The 23,878-nt window shown below is 41.4% G+C and overlaps 1 protein-coding gene across 2 annotated transcripts in view; it reads right to left on the reverse strand.

The window, feature by feature from the left end:
• LOC123366947 (protein eyes shut homolog) overlaps positions 1–23,878 on the reverse strand; it is a 442,182-nt gene that overhangs the window by 247,390 nt on the left and 170,914 nt on the right. For both annotated transcript variants that reach the window (XM_045010895.1, XM_045010894.1), the window contains exon 10: positions 17,892–18,013. In XM_045010895.1, the coding sequence (XP_044866830.1) occupies positions 17,892–18,013 (122 nt within the window). The remainder of the gene's footprint in view (positions 1–17,891; positions 18,014–23,878) is intronic.

A 23,878-nucleotide genomic window follows, 5' to 3' on the forward strand; every position in this document is an offset into this window, starting at 1 on the left:
CTGCTTGCAAGTCTGATAGGAAATAATTTTTTATTTTCTTGTACATACATAACTTAATCTCTCTTCTTCTGTTTTAACTTTGTAGAAGTTTTATTTAACTCTAAACTGTTTTGCAATTCAGTTTATGTGATAGACAATATTCAGTTTTACAGGCTGACCACATAGGCTAAGGCCATGACATCATTTTAATTTATATCCAAATACTCTTCCTAGAACCATATTAAAACAGAAATAAAACACCAAACAAACTTATAAAAAGATTATTCTTTTTTTTCCAGTCCCATCTCAAAGCTCCAGCACTCTCACTGTCTTCCACATAATGACTTCATGGTTAGATGACTAAGGCATGGGAGTCATCATAAGCTCTCTCTCTAAGCTAAACACTAATCACATATATACATGTGTGTATATATATATATATATACACATACACACACACACACACACACACCCCTATTGAAAATTGAGCTATTATGTGTTTTTCATATTTTTTTTAATGAGTAATGTTAAGACAATGTTTGAATGTACAAAATATGAAAAACACATAATAGCTCAGTTTTCAATAGGTGCAAAACTGAGCCCTGCATTTCTAAGGCAGCCGAAATGTGTTCTCACCTTCTCTCTATGTACCTTTATTTTAGCTTTTTTGGGGGGATGACAACATTTCTTGCCTCAACTAGATTTTCTTTGGGGGTGAGGGGATGGAATATACATCAGAGGTAGCAGCAGATGACAATTTTAGGGGAACACTGTAATTTGTGCACATGTACTTATTAGAAAGTGACCTGTGTTGGTGATTACTAAAGTCTTCAGTGAATTCCGGCTGCTTTTTAGCATCCTTCTGAAATGTATACATGACACTACGCACCCAGTGCAGCAAGTTACTTAAGTACATACATCAGAGGGATAGCCGTGTTAGTCTGGATCTTGCATCTGAAGAAGTGGGTATTCACCCACGAAAGCTCATGCTGCAAAACGTCTGTTAGTCTATAAGGTGCCACAGGATTCTTTGCTGCTAAGTACATACATAAATTTAAGCACATGACTAGCCCCCCTGAAGTCAGAGGGACAGCGCACATGCTTAAAGTTTTACCTGTGCTTAAGTTCCTTGCTGAATTAGTATCTATATGATCTGGGACACTACATGGAGCCACTATTTTGTTATGGATCCTTCTTCTGGAAGAAATATTCAGTAATACTACCAAGAGAGTCCAAGAGAATTCTCACAAATTAACCATATGATCGACACCATCTTTCTTTGGCATGAATATTTCTAATATCCAGGTTTCTACTGTTGGGTGTCAGACCATCTCATTCATTTAAATTCAGATGCCATTTCACACCCAGTTAATTAATCTAGGCACAGATGATTTTAGAGTAGCACAGAATTCCTTCACTGGGACTTTTGCTTCCTAGGGCCCCCATACAACTAATGGGGGTTTCTTGTAAGCTTTTAGCATGCCTGTAGGAATATTTTTTGTATGTTTTCTCTGTAATGCTTTTACCCTAAGACAAAAAAAATGTATATTGCTCTGTGAAGTCTGAATGCTAAATGGTTTAAAACTGTTGTTGCCCCTACAGAAAGGTTAACCACAAGTGCTAGACCCTGGTCACACCTGCTGGAGAGAATGACAACTAGGTGGAAAGAGGCTGCAAGCCTAATCCCCTCCTCTGGAGGCAGAGAGAAACAAGTTAGGTTAACCCTGAAACTATAGCAATTGTGAAGGGCAACAAAAAGCCTAGAACACAGCTAGGACCAAAGGCAAGAAATAGTTCTTGTCATCGGCCTGTTTTATTCCAAAGAATTGGCCAAGTGAGCTCTCATGACTAGTGCAGAGTCAGATTACTCAACTGTCTTATCCCATTACTAGATCCTGAAAAGTTTATCAGTGTAATGAGTTTATGTCATTATTTTGTGTCTGTCTATTTAGATTACAATAACTGCTAGCTCCTGTTGAACTATCCCCCATTGAATGTACTTAATCTAGATTATTAAAACTAGTGGCTTCTAAAAGGCATTTTACTCCCCCCCCAAAAAACAAACAAACCACCCTTGTTTTAAGAGTGACCACATTTGGCCTCCTGTTTACTACCTTCCTTTTTAATCCTTTTCTTCCCTCTGCCCTTTTAAAAACTAAATGTGAACTCTCTCTCTTTCTCTGGTATTTTATTTTAGTATTTTATTCTATTTTGTTATTTTATTGTATTTGAGTATTCCATTGGAAGAGGAAGGGAACTCCTACTTAAATCAAAATGGTGATAATGAATAGGTGTGAATAGAGCATAGAATTGGAACGAAGGCACACTGAACATTTACTTTACTATTTGATTTTTCTATATGGGACAGTATACATAAACAACAACTTCCAGAGACAGATTCTTTTTTATATCATTGTAAGTCTTAAAAGAATGGAAAGATAGGATTTACATCATATCTTAACATACAAGTGACCAAAAATGAAATCAGAGCTATTGTGAAGCAATGATTTGATTCTTAACCAACTCTTTATGCAAATATCCTGAAGACTGGGGTGATATTATTTGCCGTGTACTACATTTCTAGGCATAATGAAGTGAATTAAGGATGTCAGCCTTAGACAATGCTTTTAATTATCTTAATCAGTTTAAAACTGCCCCATAATTATTTTATCAAGGTTTTATATAGAGATTAGCAAACCAATCATCTTTAATAGGAGCACTAAACCTAAATAAATGATTTTTCAAATAATGTTGTACACCCTATTGGAGCCCAAGCATCCTTGTTGTCTTTCTCCCTTTGAGGTTCCTAGATTACCTCCCAGTCTATTCCCATTTTATACCTTCTAATCTGACCCACTTTAGCCCTCACACCCACTACACATCAGAGCTGGAAATATTTTATCTAATTGTTCTCCTGGAAGTTATTGTTGGCTTGTTGAAATTTATTATTATTAACAGGCCTGGGGTGAACTAATTTTAAACTAGATCATGGTTGTCCAGCTTTTCCATTCTGTGGATTACTTCATAAGACAGTTTGTCATACACTCACATCTCCTTTCAACCTACAGTTTCTCCACTGCTAATTTCTGGGAGCCGACTCATAGGATATGAACCATAGTTTGGACTAGAAAATATTGACAACTGGAGAGAGAGGCTTTAAGCCTTAACACAGGTCAATTTCCACCTTCTGCAAATTATTTTAGCTATTTGACTATCATTGATTACTTTTGTAGTTACAGGTTTTAGCTAAAACAAGGAGTCCAGTGGCACCTTAGAGACCAGCAGATTTATTTGGGCATATGCTTTCGTGGGTAAAAAACAAAAAAACCAACAAACCAAAAAAACCAAACCACTTCTTCAGATGCATGGAGTGAAAATTACAGCTGCAGGCATTATATAATGAGACATGAAGAGAAGGGAGTACCTCACATGCGGAGAATCAGTGTTGACAGGGCCAATTTGATCAGGGTGGATGTGGTCCACTCCTAATAACAGATGAGGTGGTGTCAGTTCCAGGAGAGGCAAAGCTGCTTTTGTAATGAGCCAGCCACTCCCAGTCCCTACTCAAGCCCAAATTAATGGTGTTAAATTTGCACATGAATTTTAGTTCTGCTGTTTGAAGTCTGTTTCTGAAGGTTTTTGTTAACTATAGCTACTTTTAAATCTGTTATAGAATGTCCAGGAAGATTGAACCTACTGGCTTTTGTATGTTACCATTCCTGATGTCCAGTTTGTGTCCATTTATTCTTTTATGTAGGGACTATCCAGTTTGGCCATTGTACATGGCAGAGGGGCATTGCTGGTACATGATGGCATATATAACATTAGTAGATGTGCAGGTGAATAAGCCTGTGGCTGATGTGGTTGGGTCCTCTGATGGTGTCGCTAGAGTAGATATAGGGACAGAGTAGGCAACGACATTTGCTACAGGGATTGGTTCCTGGCTTTTAGCTGTAATTATGTTTATTATTCTATGTTGTTGCATATTAATAGATACCCAACCTAGAATGTTTTTTCCCAGGATATGTCTCCCTTGTGATATACTAAATTTCTGTGGTGACCCCTCTTTATTTCCCAACAGGATCACATTCCTTCATACTTTAGATTAGTTTATTACCTTAAACTACAACAACTGAACTATGTATACAACACATCATATTGTTTTACAAAGTATTAGAGAAATGCTTTTCAATGGCTGTGCAAATAAAGTCACACATCATATATAATTCCTAATCTTGCACAATTTGTACTAGTTCTCCAATATCCTCTTTTTAGGAAAGCTAACTGAGAATCTGGTGACAGAGCAACTTTAGAAGCGTCTATCTTCCTCCAATAACCTAGATCCCTTATGGTTAAGCTTCAGAACTAGATGAAGCATGGCAACTACAGCACTGATTATGTTCATGTACGATCTCACATACAGAGGTTAGATATCATGCTAATACTGTTAGATCTACTGACAGTCTGATACTTATTTTGCATATAGGATTATGATACATGAAGGGGGGCAGGTAGCTCCCTTTTATGGACACCCAGCTAGCCAGTTAGCTATATAATCCTGTTAGCTGTTCTCTACTTGCTTTACCTGGAAAGGATTAACAAGTTCACAGGTAAAAGGAAGAGAATGTGGACACTTGACCAAAAGAGCCAATAGGAGAGCTAGAAATTTTTAAAATTGAGGGGGAAAAAAACCTTTCCCTTTGTCTGTCTGTTCTCCGGAGAGAAGAGAAAGAGCAGAGACAGGGCTGGGACTATGCTGTAAGAGCTTTCAGCCAGGTATGGAAAACCATCAGATCATACCTAGAACTAATCATTTGAACCACAGATATGTAAGTAAATCAGGGAATGTCTAGGAAGACGCAATTTATGGTTATTTCTTATTGGCTTGTGGACTCCTCTGTACTAAGCCCAGGTACTTTTGTTTTGCTTGTAACCTTTAAGCTGGACCTCAAGAAAACCATTCTTGATGCTTAATTATTATGTTTGCTCTTTTTAAAAAAAAATCAAGCAAAACCTAAGTTCCAGATGTATTTTCCTTCTTTTTGTTTTTAATAAATTTTACCTTTAAGAACAAGATTTTTTTTTGTGTTCTAAGAGGTTTGTGCATCTGTTGTTTAATTAGCTAGTGGCAACAGCTGATTTCCTTTATTTTCCTTTCTCAGCTCTTCCCCGGGTGTGGGGAGGGGTATTGAAAGGGCTTGAGGGTATTACACAGGAAGGAATTCCCAAGTGCTCCTTACTGGGGTATCAAAAGGGGGGGAGGGGTTACACTTGGGTGGTGAGAAAAGAGAGAAAAGCTATAACCTTGGGAGTTTAATACAAGCCTGGAGTGGTCAGTATTAATTTTTAGAATCCTTGCGGGCCCTCACCTTCTACACTCAAAGTGCCAGAGTGGGGAATCAGCCTTGACAGGGATATTGTACGAGAAGGTGAGCTGCTCTAACTAATATCACAGAGAGATGTGATATGCATTTGTTCATATTCCTCAATGGCACACCCACGTGGAGTCCCCAGAATTCTATTTTGTCACCTGACTTGCTGTGACATGTATGGGAGACTGCAAAAACCGATGAATCATGAGGGAAGTTTGGCTGCCCTGACATCAGGATGCTGAAAATTTCCAGTACTACATTTCCTTCTTATCAGACCTGGAGAATGTAGTATCCTGCTGTCTTAGTGATTCAACTTTCTTATGAAAAAGCCAGAAGTAATGTTGGGCAATGGAGAAACATTTTGAGGAAATGGCAACTCAACCTCAGATATAAGTATTTGTCATTGTACTTTGGGGATGGCATACAACCTTGGAGGTTTACTGAAATTCTCTCTGCTGACGGATTCTCAAGAAAACAGTATTTATTAGAAATGTCCCTCCCACCCCGCAAATCCTGAGCTGGCCAAAATATGTTATCTCAGTACTATTATTATTATTTAATATGTTACAGCAGCACAAAGAGCTTTTGGAACATAAGTATCCATGTTTTTGTCACCACAAGATGAGATTCCAAAATGTTCTACTGTACCTGGAGCTGACCCTCAACACCACCTAGAAACTTCAGCTGGTTCACAAAGAATGGCCTATGTCCTATTCAGGGCAGACCAACATTAATATACTATGAGAATATTCCACATTTGGTATTGGCTGCCAATTCAATTCTGGGTCCAATTCAAGGTCCTGGTCATTCAGACCCTAAATGGTCTAGAATAAGCTAAATTGGAGATTCTTTGTTTCAGTAGTCATCTGAAACAATTCAGTTTATTAGGCATACTTTAGCTGTTAGTCCTGAGAATGGAAAATCTGTTGTTCATTCCTTGGGGACAATGCTTTCTCAGCAGAGGACAATATATTATGGAAACTGCTTTTAGAGATCCATTTGAGCCCAAATATTATATCAACCAGACCTGAAAGGGAAACTCAGCTCTTCTGGGATGTTTTCTGCTAATATTTAGGAACCACCCCCCAGATGTCTATTAACCTAGATTTGTTTGTTCTGGTATTCTGATTGCAGAAAGGAAGGAGAGAGAGTGTGGTTCTGTTTATGATAATGTAGTGTTTCAGTAGTTTATGTCCATCACTGCAATATACTGTGTCATCTTAACATGTACAAAATAGCTTCAGTGGGAGTAAAGAAGAAATTGGCAACTTGCAGAAGATGCTTTCTACCTCACATTGAGTTCAATAAGAATAAAGTTTAATGGACTTGTAGGCTCCATAATATGTCATATTTTTCGAAGTACACTAGCCATTTGTATCCCTTTCTGGACTCTCAAATGAATGTTTATAATACATCTGAAACTTAAATTAGGTCAGTATAAATAAAGATTAAAGGAGAACAGAGAAAAGGCAGATCCAAATATCGCATATGATAATCCAGAATACTTCATAGCACCGTAGGGAACAAACAGTAAGGGATAGATTCACAAAGAAATTTCAGCTTGGTGATGCTTAGTATCAACACACTTAACTTTTAAGCTCCTAAAAATCACTGAGGCCTGGTCTACACTACGTGTTAAACCGGTTTAAGGAGCGTAAAACCGATTTAATGCCACACCCGTCCACACTAAGAGGCCCTTTATATCGATATAAAGGGCTCTTTAAACCGGTTTCTGTACTCCTCCCTAACGAGAGGAGTAGCGCTAGTATCGGTATTACCATATCGGATTAGGGTTAGTGTGGCCACAGATCGACGGTATTGGCCTCCGGGTGGTATCCCACAGTGCACCACTGACCGCTCTGGACAGCAATCTGAACTCGGATGCAGTGGCCAGGTAGACAGGAAAAGCCCCGCGAACTTTTGAATATTTCCTCTTTGCCCAGCGTGGAGCTCCGATCAGCACGTGTGGCGAGGCAGTTAAAAATCAAAATAAAGAAAGAGCTCCAGCATGGACCATGCGGATGTGATTGCTGTAAGGGCAGGCAAATCTGTTCTATCAGCGCTCTGTTACAGAAGACGAAATTCAAAATCATTTTTAAAAAATCTCCAGACAGACGCCATAGCAGGGACTCAGCGCACTGCTGCATGACAAGCGTAACGGAAAGCCAAAGAATCAAATGGACGCTCATGGACTGGAGGACTCAAGCTATCCCATAGTTCTTGCAGTCTCCGAAAAGCATTTGCATTCTTGGCTGAGCTCCAAATGCTTCTAGGGTCAAACACAATGTCCGCAGTGGGTCAGGGCATAGCTCGGCAATTTACGCACCCCCCCACCCACCCCCAGAAGTGAAAGGGAAAACAATCCTCTCTTGACTCTTTTACATGTCACCCTATCTTTACTGAATGCTGCAGATAGACACGATGCTGCAGCACTCAACACCAACATCCTTGCTCCCCCCCCGCCATGGGTGGCTGATGGTTCAATAAGACTGATATCCATTGTCATCATCAGCCTATTGGCACATGGGGCAGTAACCATGCTGACTAGCATCCGTGAGGTCGATCAAGGGCGCCTGGCCCTAATTTTTCCTGGTAGATGGTGCAGTATGGCTGGTAACCGTCCTTATCATAGCAACAGGGGGCTGAGCTCCATCAGCCCCCACCCTTCATGTGTAAAGAAAAGATTCAATTACCCCTGGACTAGCAGCGGGATGCTGGGCTCCTCTCCTCCACACTGCTTAATGTCCTGTCTGGACTATCATAGCAGCTGGAGGCTGCCTTCCACTCATTTCTCACTAACAAGTCACTGTGTCTTATTCCTGCATTCTTTATTACTTCATCACACAAGTGGGGGGAAAATGCTACGGTAGCCCAGGAAGACTGGGGGAAGAACGGAATCAACAGGTGGGGTTGTTGCAGGAGCACCCCCTGTGAATAGCATACAGCTCATAATTTCTGCGGGATCTGACACAGAGCAGCTGTGCTCTCTGGTTCTATGATACAGTGGTTCTCTAGTACACTTGCCCATATTCTAGGCAGGACTGATTCTATTTTTAGATACCAAAAAGGAGGGATTGACTCAGGGAGTCATTCCCAATTTTGGCTTTTGCGCCCCTGGCTGATCTCAGCCAGGGGCACTTATGACAGCAGCAAATGGTGCAGTGCAAAAGGACTGGTAACCATGATCATCTTATTATGGTAACCATCTCTGCTGTCATGCAAAAGCAAAAGCATGCTGCTGTGTAGCACTGCTGAATCGCCTCTGTGAGCGGCATCTAGTACACATACGGTGACAGTCACAAAAGGCAAAACAGGCTCCATGATTGCCATGCTATGGCATCTGCCAGGGCAATCCAGGGAAAAAAGGCACAAAATGCTTGTCTGCCGTTGCTTTCCCAGAGGAAGGAGTGACTGACAACATTTACCCAGAACCACCCGCGACAATGATTTTTGCCCCATCAGGCACTGGGATCTCAACCCGGAAATTCCAAGGGGCGGGGGAGGCTGCGGGAACTGTGGGATAGCTACGGAATACCTACCCCCAGTGCAACGCTCCAGAAATCGACGCTAGCCTCGGACCGTGGACGCACACCACTGATTTAATGTGTTTAGTGTGGCCGCGCGCACTCGATTTTATACAATCTGTTTTGCTAAACCGGTTTATGTAAATTCGGAATAATCCCATAGTGTAGACGTACCCTGAGAATCAGAAAGTCTGAGTACCTCATCTAGCTCTCTGTACAATGAATGGGGGACACACAGACACCACAGAGTAGGAGTCACAGAAGGCTCCTCACCTTACCCAGCCAATGGGAGATGCCAAGTTCAAGATGGTGGATATGTGGTAACCCCTGACACTCTCACATAGATAAACACTTAAATCCAGGCTGCAGGGAGGCATCTCCTGCTTAGGATTCTCAGCTGCAAATCCTCTTGGTCTTAAGTGCCTATGCCATTTCAGCAAGAAGTATGAACAGCAGGACCTCCCTCATAATTTTTAGCTCAGTGGTGAGGGCACTCACCTGGGATGTGGGAGAGGCCCAGTGCAACTCCCCAGTCCATCTGAGGGGGGAAAAGGATTTGAACTGGGCTCTGCCACCTCTCAAGTGAGTGCCCAAGCAACTGGGCAATGGGATATTCTGATGTGTGGCTCCCTCCGGCTTCTCCTGTTGAAGCTATTCCACCGTGGATAGATAATTTTAAAAAAAGTTATTGGAGCAGAGGTACTAGATCCTGGATCTCCCACGAGTGCTTTAACCACCAGGCTAAAGTGCCATTCTCTCTCTCCTAGCCCCTTCTACCACCTTCTCCCAAGAATTATTAGGCCAGAGAGAGCTCCCCTGCACTAGCATTTTGTGCAAATTTCTCCACAGAGGCATAGTTAAATAGGCAAGGTGTGACCCAGCTTACTGGATCAGACCCTGCAGGCAGCGTAGGTGGACAAATGCTTATCTTCCCTTGGGTCATGCATCACACTGGGGCTTACATGTCTGGACACTTTCCATGAGACTGCGGTGTGCAAGCTCAGAGGTAGAAACAGAGGGGTTTAGGGAACATTTACTGCTAAAATTTAGGCAGTAAACAAGTTTAGGCATCTAGACGTTACAGGGGCAGCTGGGTGAGGGCTTTGTGAATCCCAGTGGGGCCTGATTTTGGATTTAGGCACCTAAATCCTAATGTGTGGATTTGTTTGGTCTTATTAGAGCCCACAATCTGTAATTCAGCACTGAATTTATGCCTTCCATTTTTAGAAATCCTTATTGTGGAAAGCAAAGATGTCACACAACAGATTTCTTATGTACAATTATTAGCATCCCTTATATTGAAACATCAATGATGTCACCATATTCATTATTTAAACAAATCAGTAGTCATTTAGAAAAAAAGACAGTTTCAGATTTATGGTTCTATCAAATAAAAATAATACCTTGCCATTAAATACTGTGTTGTTTGTTTTCTCTAGTTAGGGTAAGTGGTGGAGGACTTTTTTTTGTTGTTGGTTTTTTTTGTTTTTTTTTTTGTTTTGTTTTAAATGTCAGGCTTTCTGAGAAATGATGAGCCTGCAGGGATTTTATTGATTTGCTAACTGTGTCACAGTCCATTTAAAACAAAATGACATGCGTTTGTGATAAAGGAGATGACAAATGTGTATGTACTGTAGGAGGAAAGCAAACTCAAGTGAGTGATGAAAACAAAAGAAACATAGAAGGCATGTGAAGAAAGCCAGTCTAAAATACAGTGTTATAAATGACAGAGAGTTACTATTTCTTTCTGAGTGGTTTTAGTTGTAAATGGGGTCTCTAGTAGGGCCAAAAATATTTTCGGAGATTCCACAAAGGAAAAAGTTTCTTTGCTCATTAGGGGAAAGCTAGAACAGTGACTTAAGCTGTTCCCAGCAAGGATAAGACTCAGTTCTGAAAATAGCTACATCAATATCACAGCTCATTATTCTAGTCAAAGTGGCAGTAGTGTGGGAGGGGATTGTTTGGTACTTTGTATAGTAGTGTTTTGTATATTTATTTAGAAAAGGACTGTTATTCGGTCCATTGATGATGGGTCCCAATGTTATCTCATTTCTCAAAGGGTTATTGAAACTCTCCCAATTCAACTCCTGCTGTAATTAAAAAGCAAACGTTCATATTTGATAGTCCCATATTAAAAATCACACACACGCTTAGAAACAATGCATGCCACATCTACATCCACAACAGGATATACTCACTAGTTCTGTACTGTGGTGGTGAATTTGAGGTTTGACTATGGAATAATGTTCTCTATTCTGGTCGCCCATGGAGTGATTTTAAATTGTCTTTGCTAAACTTTAATACTCCTACCGCAATGATAAGTGCCTCCTACAAGAGCCTTGTCATTCTGACACCACATGTCTTTCAGAGCGATTCATCATCATGTCTGCCACTATGGGTGAACAGAGTTTTCAGAAACAAAATACAATACAATAAAAGAGGCCAAAAGTGGGTTTTCATCTTTTTCTTTTTAAATTAACACTTATGTTGCTCTGAAACCTTTAAAATAGGTTAGTGGCTGTAAACAGGGGCGGCTCTAGCCATTTCGACGCCCCAAGCATGGCGGGGGCGCTCTGCCGGTTGCCGGTCCCGTGGCTCCAGTGGACCTCCTGCAGGCGTGCCTGTGGAGGGTCTGCTGGTCCCGCGGCTTCACCAGCGGACCCTCCACAGACACGTCTGCGGGAGGTCCACCAGAGCCGCGGGACCAGCGGACCCTCCGCAGGCACGCCGCCGAAGGCTGCCTGCCTGCCGCCCTCCCGGCGACCGGCAGAGCACCCCCCGCGGCATGCCGCCCCAAGCACGCGCTCGGCATGCTGGGGCCTGGAGCCGCCCCTTGCTGTAAAAGCAAATAAAGTAGCAAAGATATTAGTATCCACAGACAGGTTAAAAAAGAGGAAAGGTTTAATTAAAAAATTGATTGAACTCTGAGTTAGCATGTTCCTCTGTTTTATTTACACAATTGCAAGCAATCCATTTTGTCCATGGTGTCTGTTATTTATGTCTGAGAACTAAATATGCTCATGAAGGATGTTGCACAGTAAGAATTTTGTGTTTAATTTAATAAAATTGCTACGGTTTTGTCTTAGAGTTTTATTTTCTGTTTGTGGGGGAGAGAGAGGGGGCAGACTACCTTCTTTTTCCCTTTCTTCTCACTAGAGATTTTAACAAAGAATTTTTGAGTGAGAAGAAAGTAGTTTGAGGAAAACCACAACCTGGTGATCAAGCTTTCATGGATCCAACCCTCAAGGTGTGGAAATCACATTCTGGCCTCCATCTCAGTGTATCCTTAACTAGAAGGAGACTAGGAGGAAAAACTTCAAAACAACCAATGAAAATAATATATTTTTTCACCAGTGAGAGTTGCTATATAGGATCTACCCACCTTTTTAATTATGCCACTTTGGCCTCACAGTATTTTAGCCTTTGTTTTTTGTTGATTCATTTCTGCTACTTTTAAAAAGAATGATCAGTGGCTTGATGCTTTGGTGGAGGCAGATGGGGAGGCACTTCATGAATAAAATGTATGTGGCATATTTCTCCTTCAAAATCTTTTACAGTTAGTTAGGCCCTGATCCTGCAAACACATGCAGCCTTTACTTTGCTCCTGTAATGAGTCCCACTGAGCTCAATTGGACTACTTGCATGAATAAAATAAAGTGTATGCTTAAGTGTTTACAGGGTCAGGGTCTTAATACTCAACACCTTTGTGACACCGGTATTATCATCAGAGTTCATTACCATCGTTCAGTTAAATACCAAAGTCAAAATACCAGGACATCTTTCACAAACACTAAAACAATGATACAAAAATAACAGTTTTTTATGCTTATGAAACACTTAGAATATCAGGGTTGGAAGGGACCTCAGGAGGTCATCTAGTCCAACCCTCTGCTCAAAGGGGGACCAATCCCCAGACAGATTTTTACCCCAGATGGCCCCCTGAAGGATTGAATTTACAACCCTAGGTTTAGCAGGCCAGTGCTCAAACCACTGAGCTATCCCTCCCCCCCTTCCAGCCACAGGCACCAGCTTCCTCATTTTCTTGGGGGGGGGGCTTGATTCCCCACTCCACCCCAGACCCCACCCCTCTCTCCCAAGGCCCCACCTCTACCCCCGAGTGCACCCCTACCCTCACCCTGCCCCCTCCCCTCCAGCACCTTGTGAATATCGCTCAACAGCTGATCGTGGTGAGCAGGAGTCACTGGAGGGGAGGGAAAGGAGCTGATTGCAGAGCTCGCTGGAAGGTGGTGCTGGGGGAGGGAGGAGAAGGAACTGATACACAGGGCTGCTGGTGGGTGCTGAGCACCCACTATTTTTTTCCATGGGTGCTCCAGCCCCAGTTTTGCCAATTTTGGTTTCATCATATGGCATAATATTTAATAAAAAATAATCTTTAATTCCTGTAGAGTCCAGGACAAACCTGAAGGGTAGGTAACCCTACTTGCATGTGACAAAAATAGGAGGATTTACAAATCTGTCGAAGAGTTCCATTTCAATCTTTACTTCAGTGGAAGCAGCAACATACAAGCTACAATAATTCTTTTCATTAATAGTTTTCAGAGACCTGTTCATCCAAAGATATCAAAGCACTTTACAAATAAGTAACTGGCATGCTCAAAGCTCCTGTGTCAGGCTGCTAAAAGGATATCAGTGTTACAGATGAGGAAACTGAGGCTTAACAAGTTTAAAGTCATGATGCTACTTCCATTTAAATAAATGGTAAAATTTCCATGGACTTCAATGTCATCAAGATCACACTCAGGCCCAGTATGACTTGTCCAAGGCAATACAGGAAATCTGTGGAAGATCCAAGAACAGAACCCAGGATATCTAGAAGATCATTCTTACCTACAAAAAGAACTTCTTTCCTTCTAGTTTTCAGCTTTAACTTATACGTGCATCCATAGTGGCTGAGACTAACAGTCCATTTAGCCGAGTATCCTGTTTCTAACAGTGGCCAACGCCAATTCCAGATACTTACAGGGAATAACAAAACAGGACTGTTTTGTGTGATCTATCCACTGTCATTCATTCCCAGCTTCTGGCAGTTGGAAGTATAGCAAAATCCAGTGCATGGGGATGCATCCCTGACCATCTTGGTTAATAGCTATTGACGGACCTATACTCTGTGAACTTATCTAATTCTTTTCTGAACCCAGTTATACTTTTGGCCTTCAAAAATTCCTATGGCGATGAATTCTATAGGTCAACTGTGTGTTGTGTGAAGAAATACTTCCTTTTGTTTTAAACATACTGCCCATTAATTTCATTGGGTGACCTTTAGTTCTTGCATTGTGTGAAGGGATAAATAATATCCCAATTCACTTTCTCCACAACTTTCATGCTATTATAGACCTCTGTCATATCTCCCTTAATTGTCTCTTTTCTAAGCTGAACGGTCCCATTATTTTTAATCTCTCCTCATATGGAACCTGTTCCATACTCCTAAAAAAATCTGTTGCCCTTCTTTGTACATTTTCCAATATACCTTTTCTGAAATGGGGTGACCAGAACCTCATGCAGTATTCAAGATGTGGGAATAATATGGATGTATATTGTGGCATTTGCAACAATCTGTACCCTCATGTTCTTCCTTTTTACAAAACTATGGTAGATCTTGTACAAGTTTGACTTGTGAGGTAGCATTTGAAAACTCATATTTTGCTGATCTTACTATCCTGGTAAAATGTGTGTAGCAACAGTGCACATAAAGTTATATTATTCTAAACTTGGAATGTGTCTCAGCAATGTCATACAATAGAAAAGCAGGCACAGACCACTTTCTCAGAGACAAAAGGCAAACGGACCTCAGCCAGATGACAACAAAATAAAATGGACTATCACCTAGTTAAATGGTCATTCTTTGGCAAGAAGAAGAGTGTGAGCAAGAAATGTACATGTTGGCAATGGAACAGCTGGCAGTTCCCAAGTAAACAGACTGGTTGGCTGAACCCCAGCTGGAGATGATTCTCAAAGAGGAGAAAAAGATATAAAAATGCGGAAAAGAAGCCCCAAATCACGTCACCTCTCTTCCCTCATCTCTACACATGGCATCAACAATTCCTGTAGTTAATAAAATTGTTTTCGGGAAACTTCATTTGGGATAACAGGGTTTGCACATATGATTTTCTATTAATGAAGTGACAGACTTTCTATGAGCTTGTATTGTCCAGGAGGTTACTGGGCAGTACAAGACACATTTCTGGGGACAAGTCTGGGACTGGGAATTTGCTGGTGTCACTCTGCAGAGTAACTCATGGGTGGCAGGCTGAAACACTCTTGCAGTATACCTGAGGGGTAATTTACATGCTGAAGGCTGTGTGAGCCAGTCAGGATTAGTTGCTTTCACAGCAAAGCAGTGTAAAACAGTGTTTCTTATAGCTGGTCTGCTGCTTGTTTAGGGAAAGCCCCTGGTGGCCCGGGCTGGTTTGTTTACCTGCTGCATCCCCAGGTTCGGCCGATTGCGGCTACCACTGGCTGCGGTTTGTAACTCCAGGCCAATGGGGGCTGCGGGAAGGGTGGCCAGCACATCCCTTGGCCCACGTCACTTCCTGCAGCCCCCATTGGCCTGGAGAGGCGAGCCGCGGCCAGTGGGAGCTGCGATCGGCTGAACCTGCAGGCGTGGCAGGTAAACAAACCGGGCTGGACCACCAGGGGCTTTCCCTGAATAAGCGGCAGACTGGCTTTGAGAACCACTGGTGTAAAAGGCACCCCAGTTTGGAGAACTGAGGGGACACAGCTGTTCAACAATCCAGATTGTACCCCATGTAATGTCACAACATTATGTCGTTATCTATTTTATCATCTATCCCTTTTCCTAATGGTTCCTAACATTCTTGTTAGATTTTGTGACTGTGGGTTCATATTTAACAGATGTTTTCAGAGAAGTATCTGCAATTCTCTCTTTCTTGAGGGGTAACACCTAATTTAGAACCCACCATTTTGTATGCATAGCTAGGATTATTTTCCCCCAATGTATATTAATTTGTACTTATAGACACTGAATTTCAACTGTTCTTTTGTTGCCCAGTCACCGAGTTTAGTGATATGCCTTTGCAACTCTTCACAGTCAGCTTTGGATTTAGCTATCTCCTTATTCATCTTCTTTTCCAGATTATTTATGAGTACAGGTCTGTCGCAATTTATGCACATTTAACATGGGCGATTTCAGCTTTACGCTGTACGGGCGGAGTCCTGGGGGACGTGGCCTCAAGATTTAAAGGCCCTGGGGCACCAGCTGTGGCCAGGAGTTCCAGAGCCTTTAAATCACCCAGCTGCAGAGGTGGCTGGTAGCCCCTGGGGCGAACTAAAGGGCCCGAGGCTCCAGCCACCGTGGAGCTCCGGGCCCTTTAAATGCTGGCCCCAGCCCGGCTGCCAAAGCTGCAGGCGGGATTTAAAGGGCTCCTCTGGGCTCCCCACCACAGTGGGAAGTCCAGTGGAGCCCTTTAAATCCCGCCCGGAGCTCCAGCAGCCGGGCCGGGGCCGGCCCAGCCACCGGAGCTGTGGGCTGGGATTTAAAGGGCTTGGGGATGTAATTTTGAGTGTATGCAGTTTTCACTTTATGCGCTAATCGCAGAATGGAACCCCCGTGTAAGAAAAGACTTGCCTGTATCTAGAACAGCACAGGTCCCAGTGCAGATCCTTGGTAGATGCCACTGCTCACCTCTCTCCATTGTGAAAACCAAATATTTCTACCATTTGTTTTAACCAGTTATTGAGCCATGAGAGGACCTTCCCTCTTAACTCAGGACTGTCTGCTTTGCTTAAGAGCATTTGGTGAGGGACCATGTTAAAGATTTATTGAAAGTCTAAGTACATTATATCCCCTGGATCATCCTTGTCCACATGCTTGCTGACACACTAAAGAATTCTAATAGATTTGTGAGGCATGATTTCCCTTTACAAAAGTCATGTTGACTGTTGCCCAACATATTGTGTTCATCTGTGTGTCTGATAAATATTCTTAAGTATAGTTTCAACCAATTTGCCTCTTACACTCGAAGTCAGGGTATGTCTACACTGCAGCTGGAGGTGAAATTTCCAGCTCTGGGAGACGTACATGCTGTCACATTGATTGAGCTAATGAGCAAAATGTAGCAGTGTAGCTGCAGGCAGTGGCACAGGTTACTCACTCTCCATCTGAGCACATTCTGAAACCCTAGCTAAATACTCAAGCAGCTAGCCCATCCTACCATCCACACTGCTGTGGCGATACAGCTATTTTTAGCGAGCTAGCTCAATCAAGCTGGAATGCGCAGGTCTTCCCAAACTGTAGATTCCCTCCAACTGCAGAGTAGACATACCCTCAAACTAAAGAAAAAAAATATATCCTTGGGTCACTACCAGAACTCTTAACTGACACCCACAATTTTCTGGAATATGTGTTTTTTAAACAAACAAAAACAAATCAAACAAAAATCTAGATACTTTGATAGCTTTCCCTCAAACACGCTGGGGAAGACTTGAAGGAAGCTGATTGTTAATCCACTATCCAATTCTCCTCTCCCATATTTCTTTTCATCAATGTGTTTATTGAGTGTTTTCTAAGAAATCAATTGACAAAGCATTCTTGTATTCCTGAGAAGTGACTAGTTATTGTAAAAGAAATGTTTTAAGACTCACAAATTGAGACAACTGATGGATCTGGTTAAATCAACAAACAACAAAACAAAAAAAAACCCAATGCCACCAAACACTGAAAAGCTTGCTGAGTGAATAACAAGACAATTAATATATTTTTTTTAAAAGTTTTCTAAATTTAAAAGCAATAAAATCAGTTGAAAAAATTTCCATCACTTTGAACTGAACAACAAATCACCGCTCAATCATTATTTTAAAATGAGGAATAACACCTTTCTTCCCTGTCAATATTGTCAAATAAAAATTGGAAAGCATAATTATAAAACCATTTTCCAGGTGCATGGATTAAGTGATGATTCATATGTGCCATAGCACAACTTCGCCTCTTGATCTAAGATTCATGAGCAAACATATCAATTACATACTGTATACTCACCAGATGCAGATCCATGCATGTAGAATTGTGGTCACAAGCATTGATAATACAGTCATCAATGTCCTGGTCACATTTCAGTCCTGCGTATCCAGGGTTGCACAAACAATAGAAGCCGTCAACAACTGCAAGGACAACAAACAGCGTTGTGATGCTAATTTAGAATTAATGTGAAACATTATTGTAAAATTACTTAATGTTAAACAGGGCTGAATAACATCAGGAAGATACTTTTGACTGGCTTTACTCTAAAACGTACAGTATTAAATTATTAAATCAATTATTTCAAATCTTAAAACTTATCATTGAAATATCTTGAAATAGTTTATTCACACAGAAATCAGCTGACCTGTACTGTAGAGTACTTTGCTTAAACAATTCAATCATTTGAAATAAGAAATAAATATCTATGAACCATTGTCAATTTGTGCAAAGGCTGTAAACACACCCAATTAACTGCTGAGAAATTTTCCACTGGAAATTGTGTGTGAAGTACATAGGGTATTTTTTCTTCAATAATGGTTTTAAATAAATATCTGGACAGCAAACATCACTTTTGCAGATATGTCTGCCTCATAGTACACCATTATTTTAGAGGGAAATTTGCTCAAGATTTTAAATTTGGCAGTTTAAGCTGGTTTCACTCATGATTATTTCCATGTTTCATTGTAATCCTCACAAGCTAATGATCAGAATCCTTCCTTTTTTCATCATTAATGATATAAAGACAGAAGTATCATTGGAGCATTACAGCTATAGAAGGGACTAGTGACAGCAATAATTGCAGTTCTTACAGGGTTGGATTTATTACAATTTCACATAGGTCCCTGGATTCTTCATTATCCCTAAGATTTACCATGTAATCTATGCTGTCACTCTGTCTCTATACATGTAACTTCCATTACTCTCATTAAATGCTTTGGGTCTTCCATGGCAACAGCATTTTTCATCTGTCAGGAGATGCTTAGCTTTCTCTGACTTCTAGATTTCTGCAGTCATGATTCTGCACACAGTGCAGTGGAACTGAGACCTCTGAGGAGTACAAGTCAAACCCACAGGCATCACAGACCGACAAGATATCCACAAAAGAATTGGCAGTTGGTAGCATGGGACACTTTACTTCCATACCATTTCTCATCCTATTTCGCATTTATAAATCTGACATTTATAAATATACTGCAAGTAAAACACAAATGTAAACATGCTAGGAGATAATATTTTATTTGGCACACTAACTTAAATCAATTAGCTCATTCCAACATATAAATAAATGAGATGCATACAACTTGTTAAAATTTATCATTTTTTTGTAAACTAAAAAAGTGTTTTATGTGCTTAGACATTTGGGGCCAGATCCTCAGCAGGTATAAATTGCTCTGTTAAAGTTAATGGAATTAAGTTGTTTTCCACCAGTTGTGGATTTGTTTTTAAATGTCCACATTACAAAGGTTTAATCAAAATTTAACGTAAATATGAACATTGCTCAGGTTCATTGTTCTTTACATAGGGAACACATTTTGTATATACACTATATAATCAAGAAAACCAAAATTTTATATAAATCTATGTTTGGACATTAGAAATACTGTCCAGTAAGAGATTGTTACTCTGTTATACTGCAGTATTGAAATATATCATGTTATTTATATCTATGGTAATAATCACAATGAGCTAGGCACTACACACAGGCAGAGGAGCAAACAGCATAGCTCAGAAGTAGAGTAGGGTTTGTACTCCCTCACTCTTGGGTTGATTCTCTGATATAACTGATTCTCTTGAATCTGGGTAGGCTGGATTGAGAGCCAGAATCAAATGACAGTGCAGCACAAAGCAGATGGATGTAGCCACAGATCTGCATTAGCAACAGGGCAAAAAAATGTACATATTTATTACATGTTCTAATTAAATACATATACAGCAATTACACCCTACAGCCCTTAACCTAGCACATTGCTTGTAGGCATCCCAAATCTGTCTTTGGGAGGGATTTTAAGGATGAGTGGAAGTGTCAAGGTGTCTTACATGGTAAAGGCTACCATGGAGACAGCACACCATTACTAATATTAAGAGTCTTTATTAATCTACAGAATAATTTCTTAGCTTATAGGAAACCTTCGTGCAGGAATCATGTGTCTGACACATGCACTTCTGAAACTACAAGCAGGCCATGTGGTTGCAATGCAGCTTATTGGGTCAACCTATGGGATGGAATAGCAGCTATTGACTCCCTACAAGGTTTTGCACCACTGGATCCCATAGCCCCTCCCACAGCAACCCCTCAACGTCATGGCCTGTTCAGCACCAGCACAGAAAATCTATCTTGGGTGTAGAGGGTCCGAAGGCCCCAATGAACAGCTACTCTCACTAAGCGCCACATCTGAGTACTTGAATGGTGCAGAGAACTTTGTATGGGCCCTCTGCAACTGAATGATTTTCATCCCAAAGGACCAATCCTGTGAAATTAATGTAAAACTTTCCATTGACTTTAGTGGGAGAAGTATTGGGCCCGTATCAATTTAGACAGGCTCAGGGCAGTGGTGTAGAACGTATGCACACACTACTTTCTTCATTTGATGGATTCCAAATGACTCAACTGTAGGTCACAGACTCTCTCTTGATAAAAAAAAACACTCTCCATTAACCTGGAGGCCTGGATAGAAGTGCTAAATGCCCCTAAAGTGCTGTATGCTCGCCAGTGGAAATGGGTTTGTTACAGTACTGCACTTTTCTGTTTCTCATGGGAAAATTTTATTACTTTTTGCCTCCCTCCAGCTGTTTTTTTTTTTTATTATTATTATTTTGAAACCGTTACAAGCAATATTTTTCACAGTCACCAGATCCAAGCAGGGCATGTCTCTCTCCCTAACAGAAGACTGTCCTTTCTTCTGTTTGGTTTAATCAGTTTCTTTCTTTTGTTTGTGCTTAATGGAGAGAACATACCATTTAGAGCAGTGCTTCTCAAAGTCGGTCCGCTGCTTGTTCAGGGAAAGCCCCTGGCGGTCCAGCCCAGTTTGTTTACCTGCTGTGTCCACAGGTTCGGCCAATCAAGGCTCCCACTGGCCGCAGTTCGCTGTCCCAGGCCAATGGGAGCTGCGGGAAGTGGCACGGGCTGAGGGATGTGCTGGCTGCCCTTCCCGCAGCCCCCATTTGCCTGGAGCAGTGAACTGCGGCCAGTGGTAGCAGCGATCGGCCGAACCTGTGGATGCGGCAGGTAAACAAACCAGCCCAGACCGCCAGGGGCTTTCACTAAACAAGTGGTGGCTCGACTTTGAGAAACATTGATTTAGAGCTCTCTCATTCACAGTGTCTTCATCTCTTTCTGGAGAGAACTGGGAAGCTTAACAGTCCCTCCCAAAGCCACATGGATTTTATAACTCAGATGACAGAACAAGGAGAAATGGTCTCAAGTTTCAGTGTGGGATATCTAGGCTGAATATTAGGAAACACTATTTCACTAGAAGGGTGGTGAAGCATTGCAATGGGTTACCTAGGGAGGTGGTGGAAACTCCATTCTTCGAGGTTTTTAAGTCCCAGCTTTACAAAGCCCTGGCTGGGATAAGTTAGTTGGGGTTGGTCCTGCTTTGAGCAGGGGGATGGACTAGATGACCTCCTGAGGTCTCTTCCAACCCTAATCTTCTATGATTCTACCGCTTGCATTTCCTGGGCTTTAAATTTCCCTACCTGTCTTTAAGCAGTTTCCAGACTGCATGCCATTTAAAGAGACAGTAACTTTCCCAGAGCCACTGACTTAGCCTACTTATTCTTCCAGCAATTAATAAAACATTCAAAACATATTTAGTAGTCTGTATTTATTTGTCCAGGGCATTACATAATCTTAGAACATGTCTTGATGAGGCAAATTGGAAGATTGTTCTGTAGTATTAACATAAACTGATAGTTGTGTAACAAGCTTCTGGACAAAATCACATTCATTGCTGGAACGTAGCAGCTGCTAACCCACTGAGGGCAGGCAGCTGATTTTAATTTTCACAGGCATTGCAGAGAGAGCTAGAGCAAATTTAAGTTATGGGTAATTAACTAAAGTATAAAAAAAGGGAATTTGAATCTGCATCTAGTGATTTCATGATAATATGTGGTTTAGTGAAACCTGAAGGCAGGGCTGGCCTTACCATGAGGCGAACTGAGGCAGCTGCCTCAGGTGCCAGACTGTGGTGGGGGAAAAGAGTGGCAAAGGAAGCTTTTCTATCTAAGCAGGAAGGAGCTCTCCTGAGATACATAGACACAAATGTTCAAGGTGAGCCTTTGGGCCCCAGTGAGGAAGAGAGTGGTGAGGAGATGCCTGATCTTCCAGTTACTCAGAGTGCTGGTGACCTGGCAGCTACTGCAGCATCCATATTGCCAACTCAAATGGATGTAACCATGCACATTCCTGAAGAAAAGTGTAGATCTGAGAAGAGTGTGGTGAAGGTGCAAGAAACAGATGCTGCTGAGTTTAGTTCCTTAAGTCTATATGATCCAGGATTGTGGACCCACTTGAGCAGTAGCCTGAAGGACTTCCTTGTACTGCATGGGCCACAGCAAGTGAAAAACTTCATGATCCCCAAAGACAATGAACATAGAAGTTTCCATCTAACACATTACTGGTGTGGAATCCCCAATGATGACAAAGTGGAGAGGCCATGGCTTATGTACTCAAAAACCCAGAATGCTGCATACTGTTTTTGTTGCAAACTCTTCCAGTCTAATGTTCCAGCCACATTGGGTTCTACAGAAACAAAGGACTGGAAAAATCTGGCTAGAAATCTGGCATACCATGAGAAGGTAGCAAATCTCCAGAGAGCATTCCATAGGTGGAAAGAGCTTGAGATCAGACTAAGGTTAAAGGCCACCATAGATGATCAGCATCAATAGAAGATTGCATCAGAGTCTCTTTACTGGCAAAATGTTCTTAAAATGCTCATTGCCATTGTGAGAATGCTTGCTACCCAAAACCTAGCACTGTGTGGCACTTCAGATTAGCTTTATGTGCCAAACAATGGAAACTTCCTTAAAATTGTGGAGCTGATGGCTGAATTTGATGCTGTACTCCAGGAGCATCTAAGAAGAGTAACCACCCAAGAAATGTACACACACCACTACCTTGGAAAAACAATTCAAAATGAGATCATACAGTTACTGGCAACAAAAGTCAAACAGAAGATTGTGGCAGACCTGAAGTTAGCAAGATATTACTCTGTTATTCTGGACTGCACACCTGACATCAGCCATATGGAACAAATGACTTTAATGTTGTTACAAAATGCACCAACAGAACCTAGTGAAAATGTCCCTGCATGGTGACTGTCAGAGAACATATTCTAGAATTTATTGACATTGATGATACTACAGGAGCTGGTATGACAAATGTGCTTCTTAAAGAGCTGGAAGATACGGGAATTGCGATAGCTGACATGAGAGTCAGGGCTACGATAATGGTGCCAACATGAGAGGAAAGAACAGAGGAGTGCAGCCATGGATCCAAGAGTTAAACCCTTGAGCTTTTTTTGTCCCATGCAGTTCTCATTCATTGAACTTGGTGATCAGTGATGCTTCTGCTGAATTTTGTAATGTAATTCAACGCATCTATATATTTTTCTCTGCATCAACTCATCAACTCAAATTTTGAACACCTGGGAACATCCTCTCTGAAACCACTGAATGCCACATGATGAAACCACTGAATGCCACTTTGATAGTAAAGCCTATCAAACGCCAAATTAGGAAGATAGATGATGCCATAGTTACCATTATGGATGATGATACTATGACAGGAACTATTCATGGGAGAACAGTGGCAGAGGGAAATGGAATCACCAGAAACATACATAACTTCAAATTTCTGTGTGGCTTAGTGTTGCATGACATACTATTTGAAATCAATGTTGTAAGCAAGAGAATACAGATGTTGACCTTGATATATCTGGAGCAATGGAACAACTGTACAAAGCAAAGTCATACATACAGTCTTACTGGTCAGATGAGAGATTTCA

This window comes from Mauremys mutica, chromosome 3, assembly GCF_020497125.1.
Source record: "Mauremys mutica isolate MM-2020 ecotype Southern chromosome 3, ASM2049712v1, whole genome shotgun sequence".
Taxonomy (NCBI): domain Eukaryota; kingdom Metazoa; phylum Chordata; order Testudines; family Geoemydidae; genus Mauremys; species Mauremys mutica.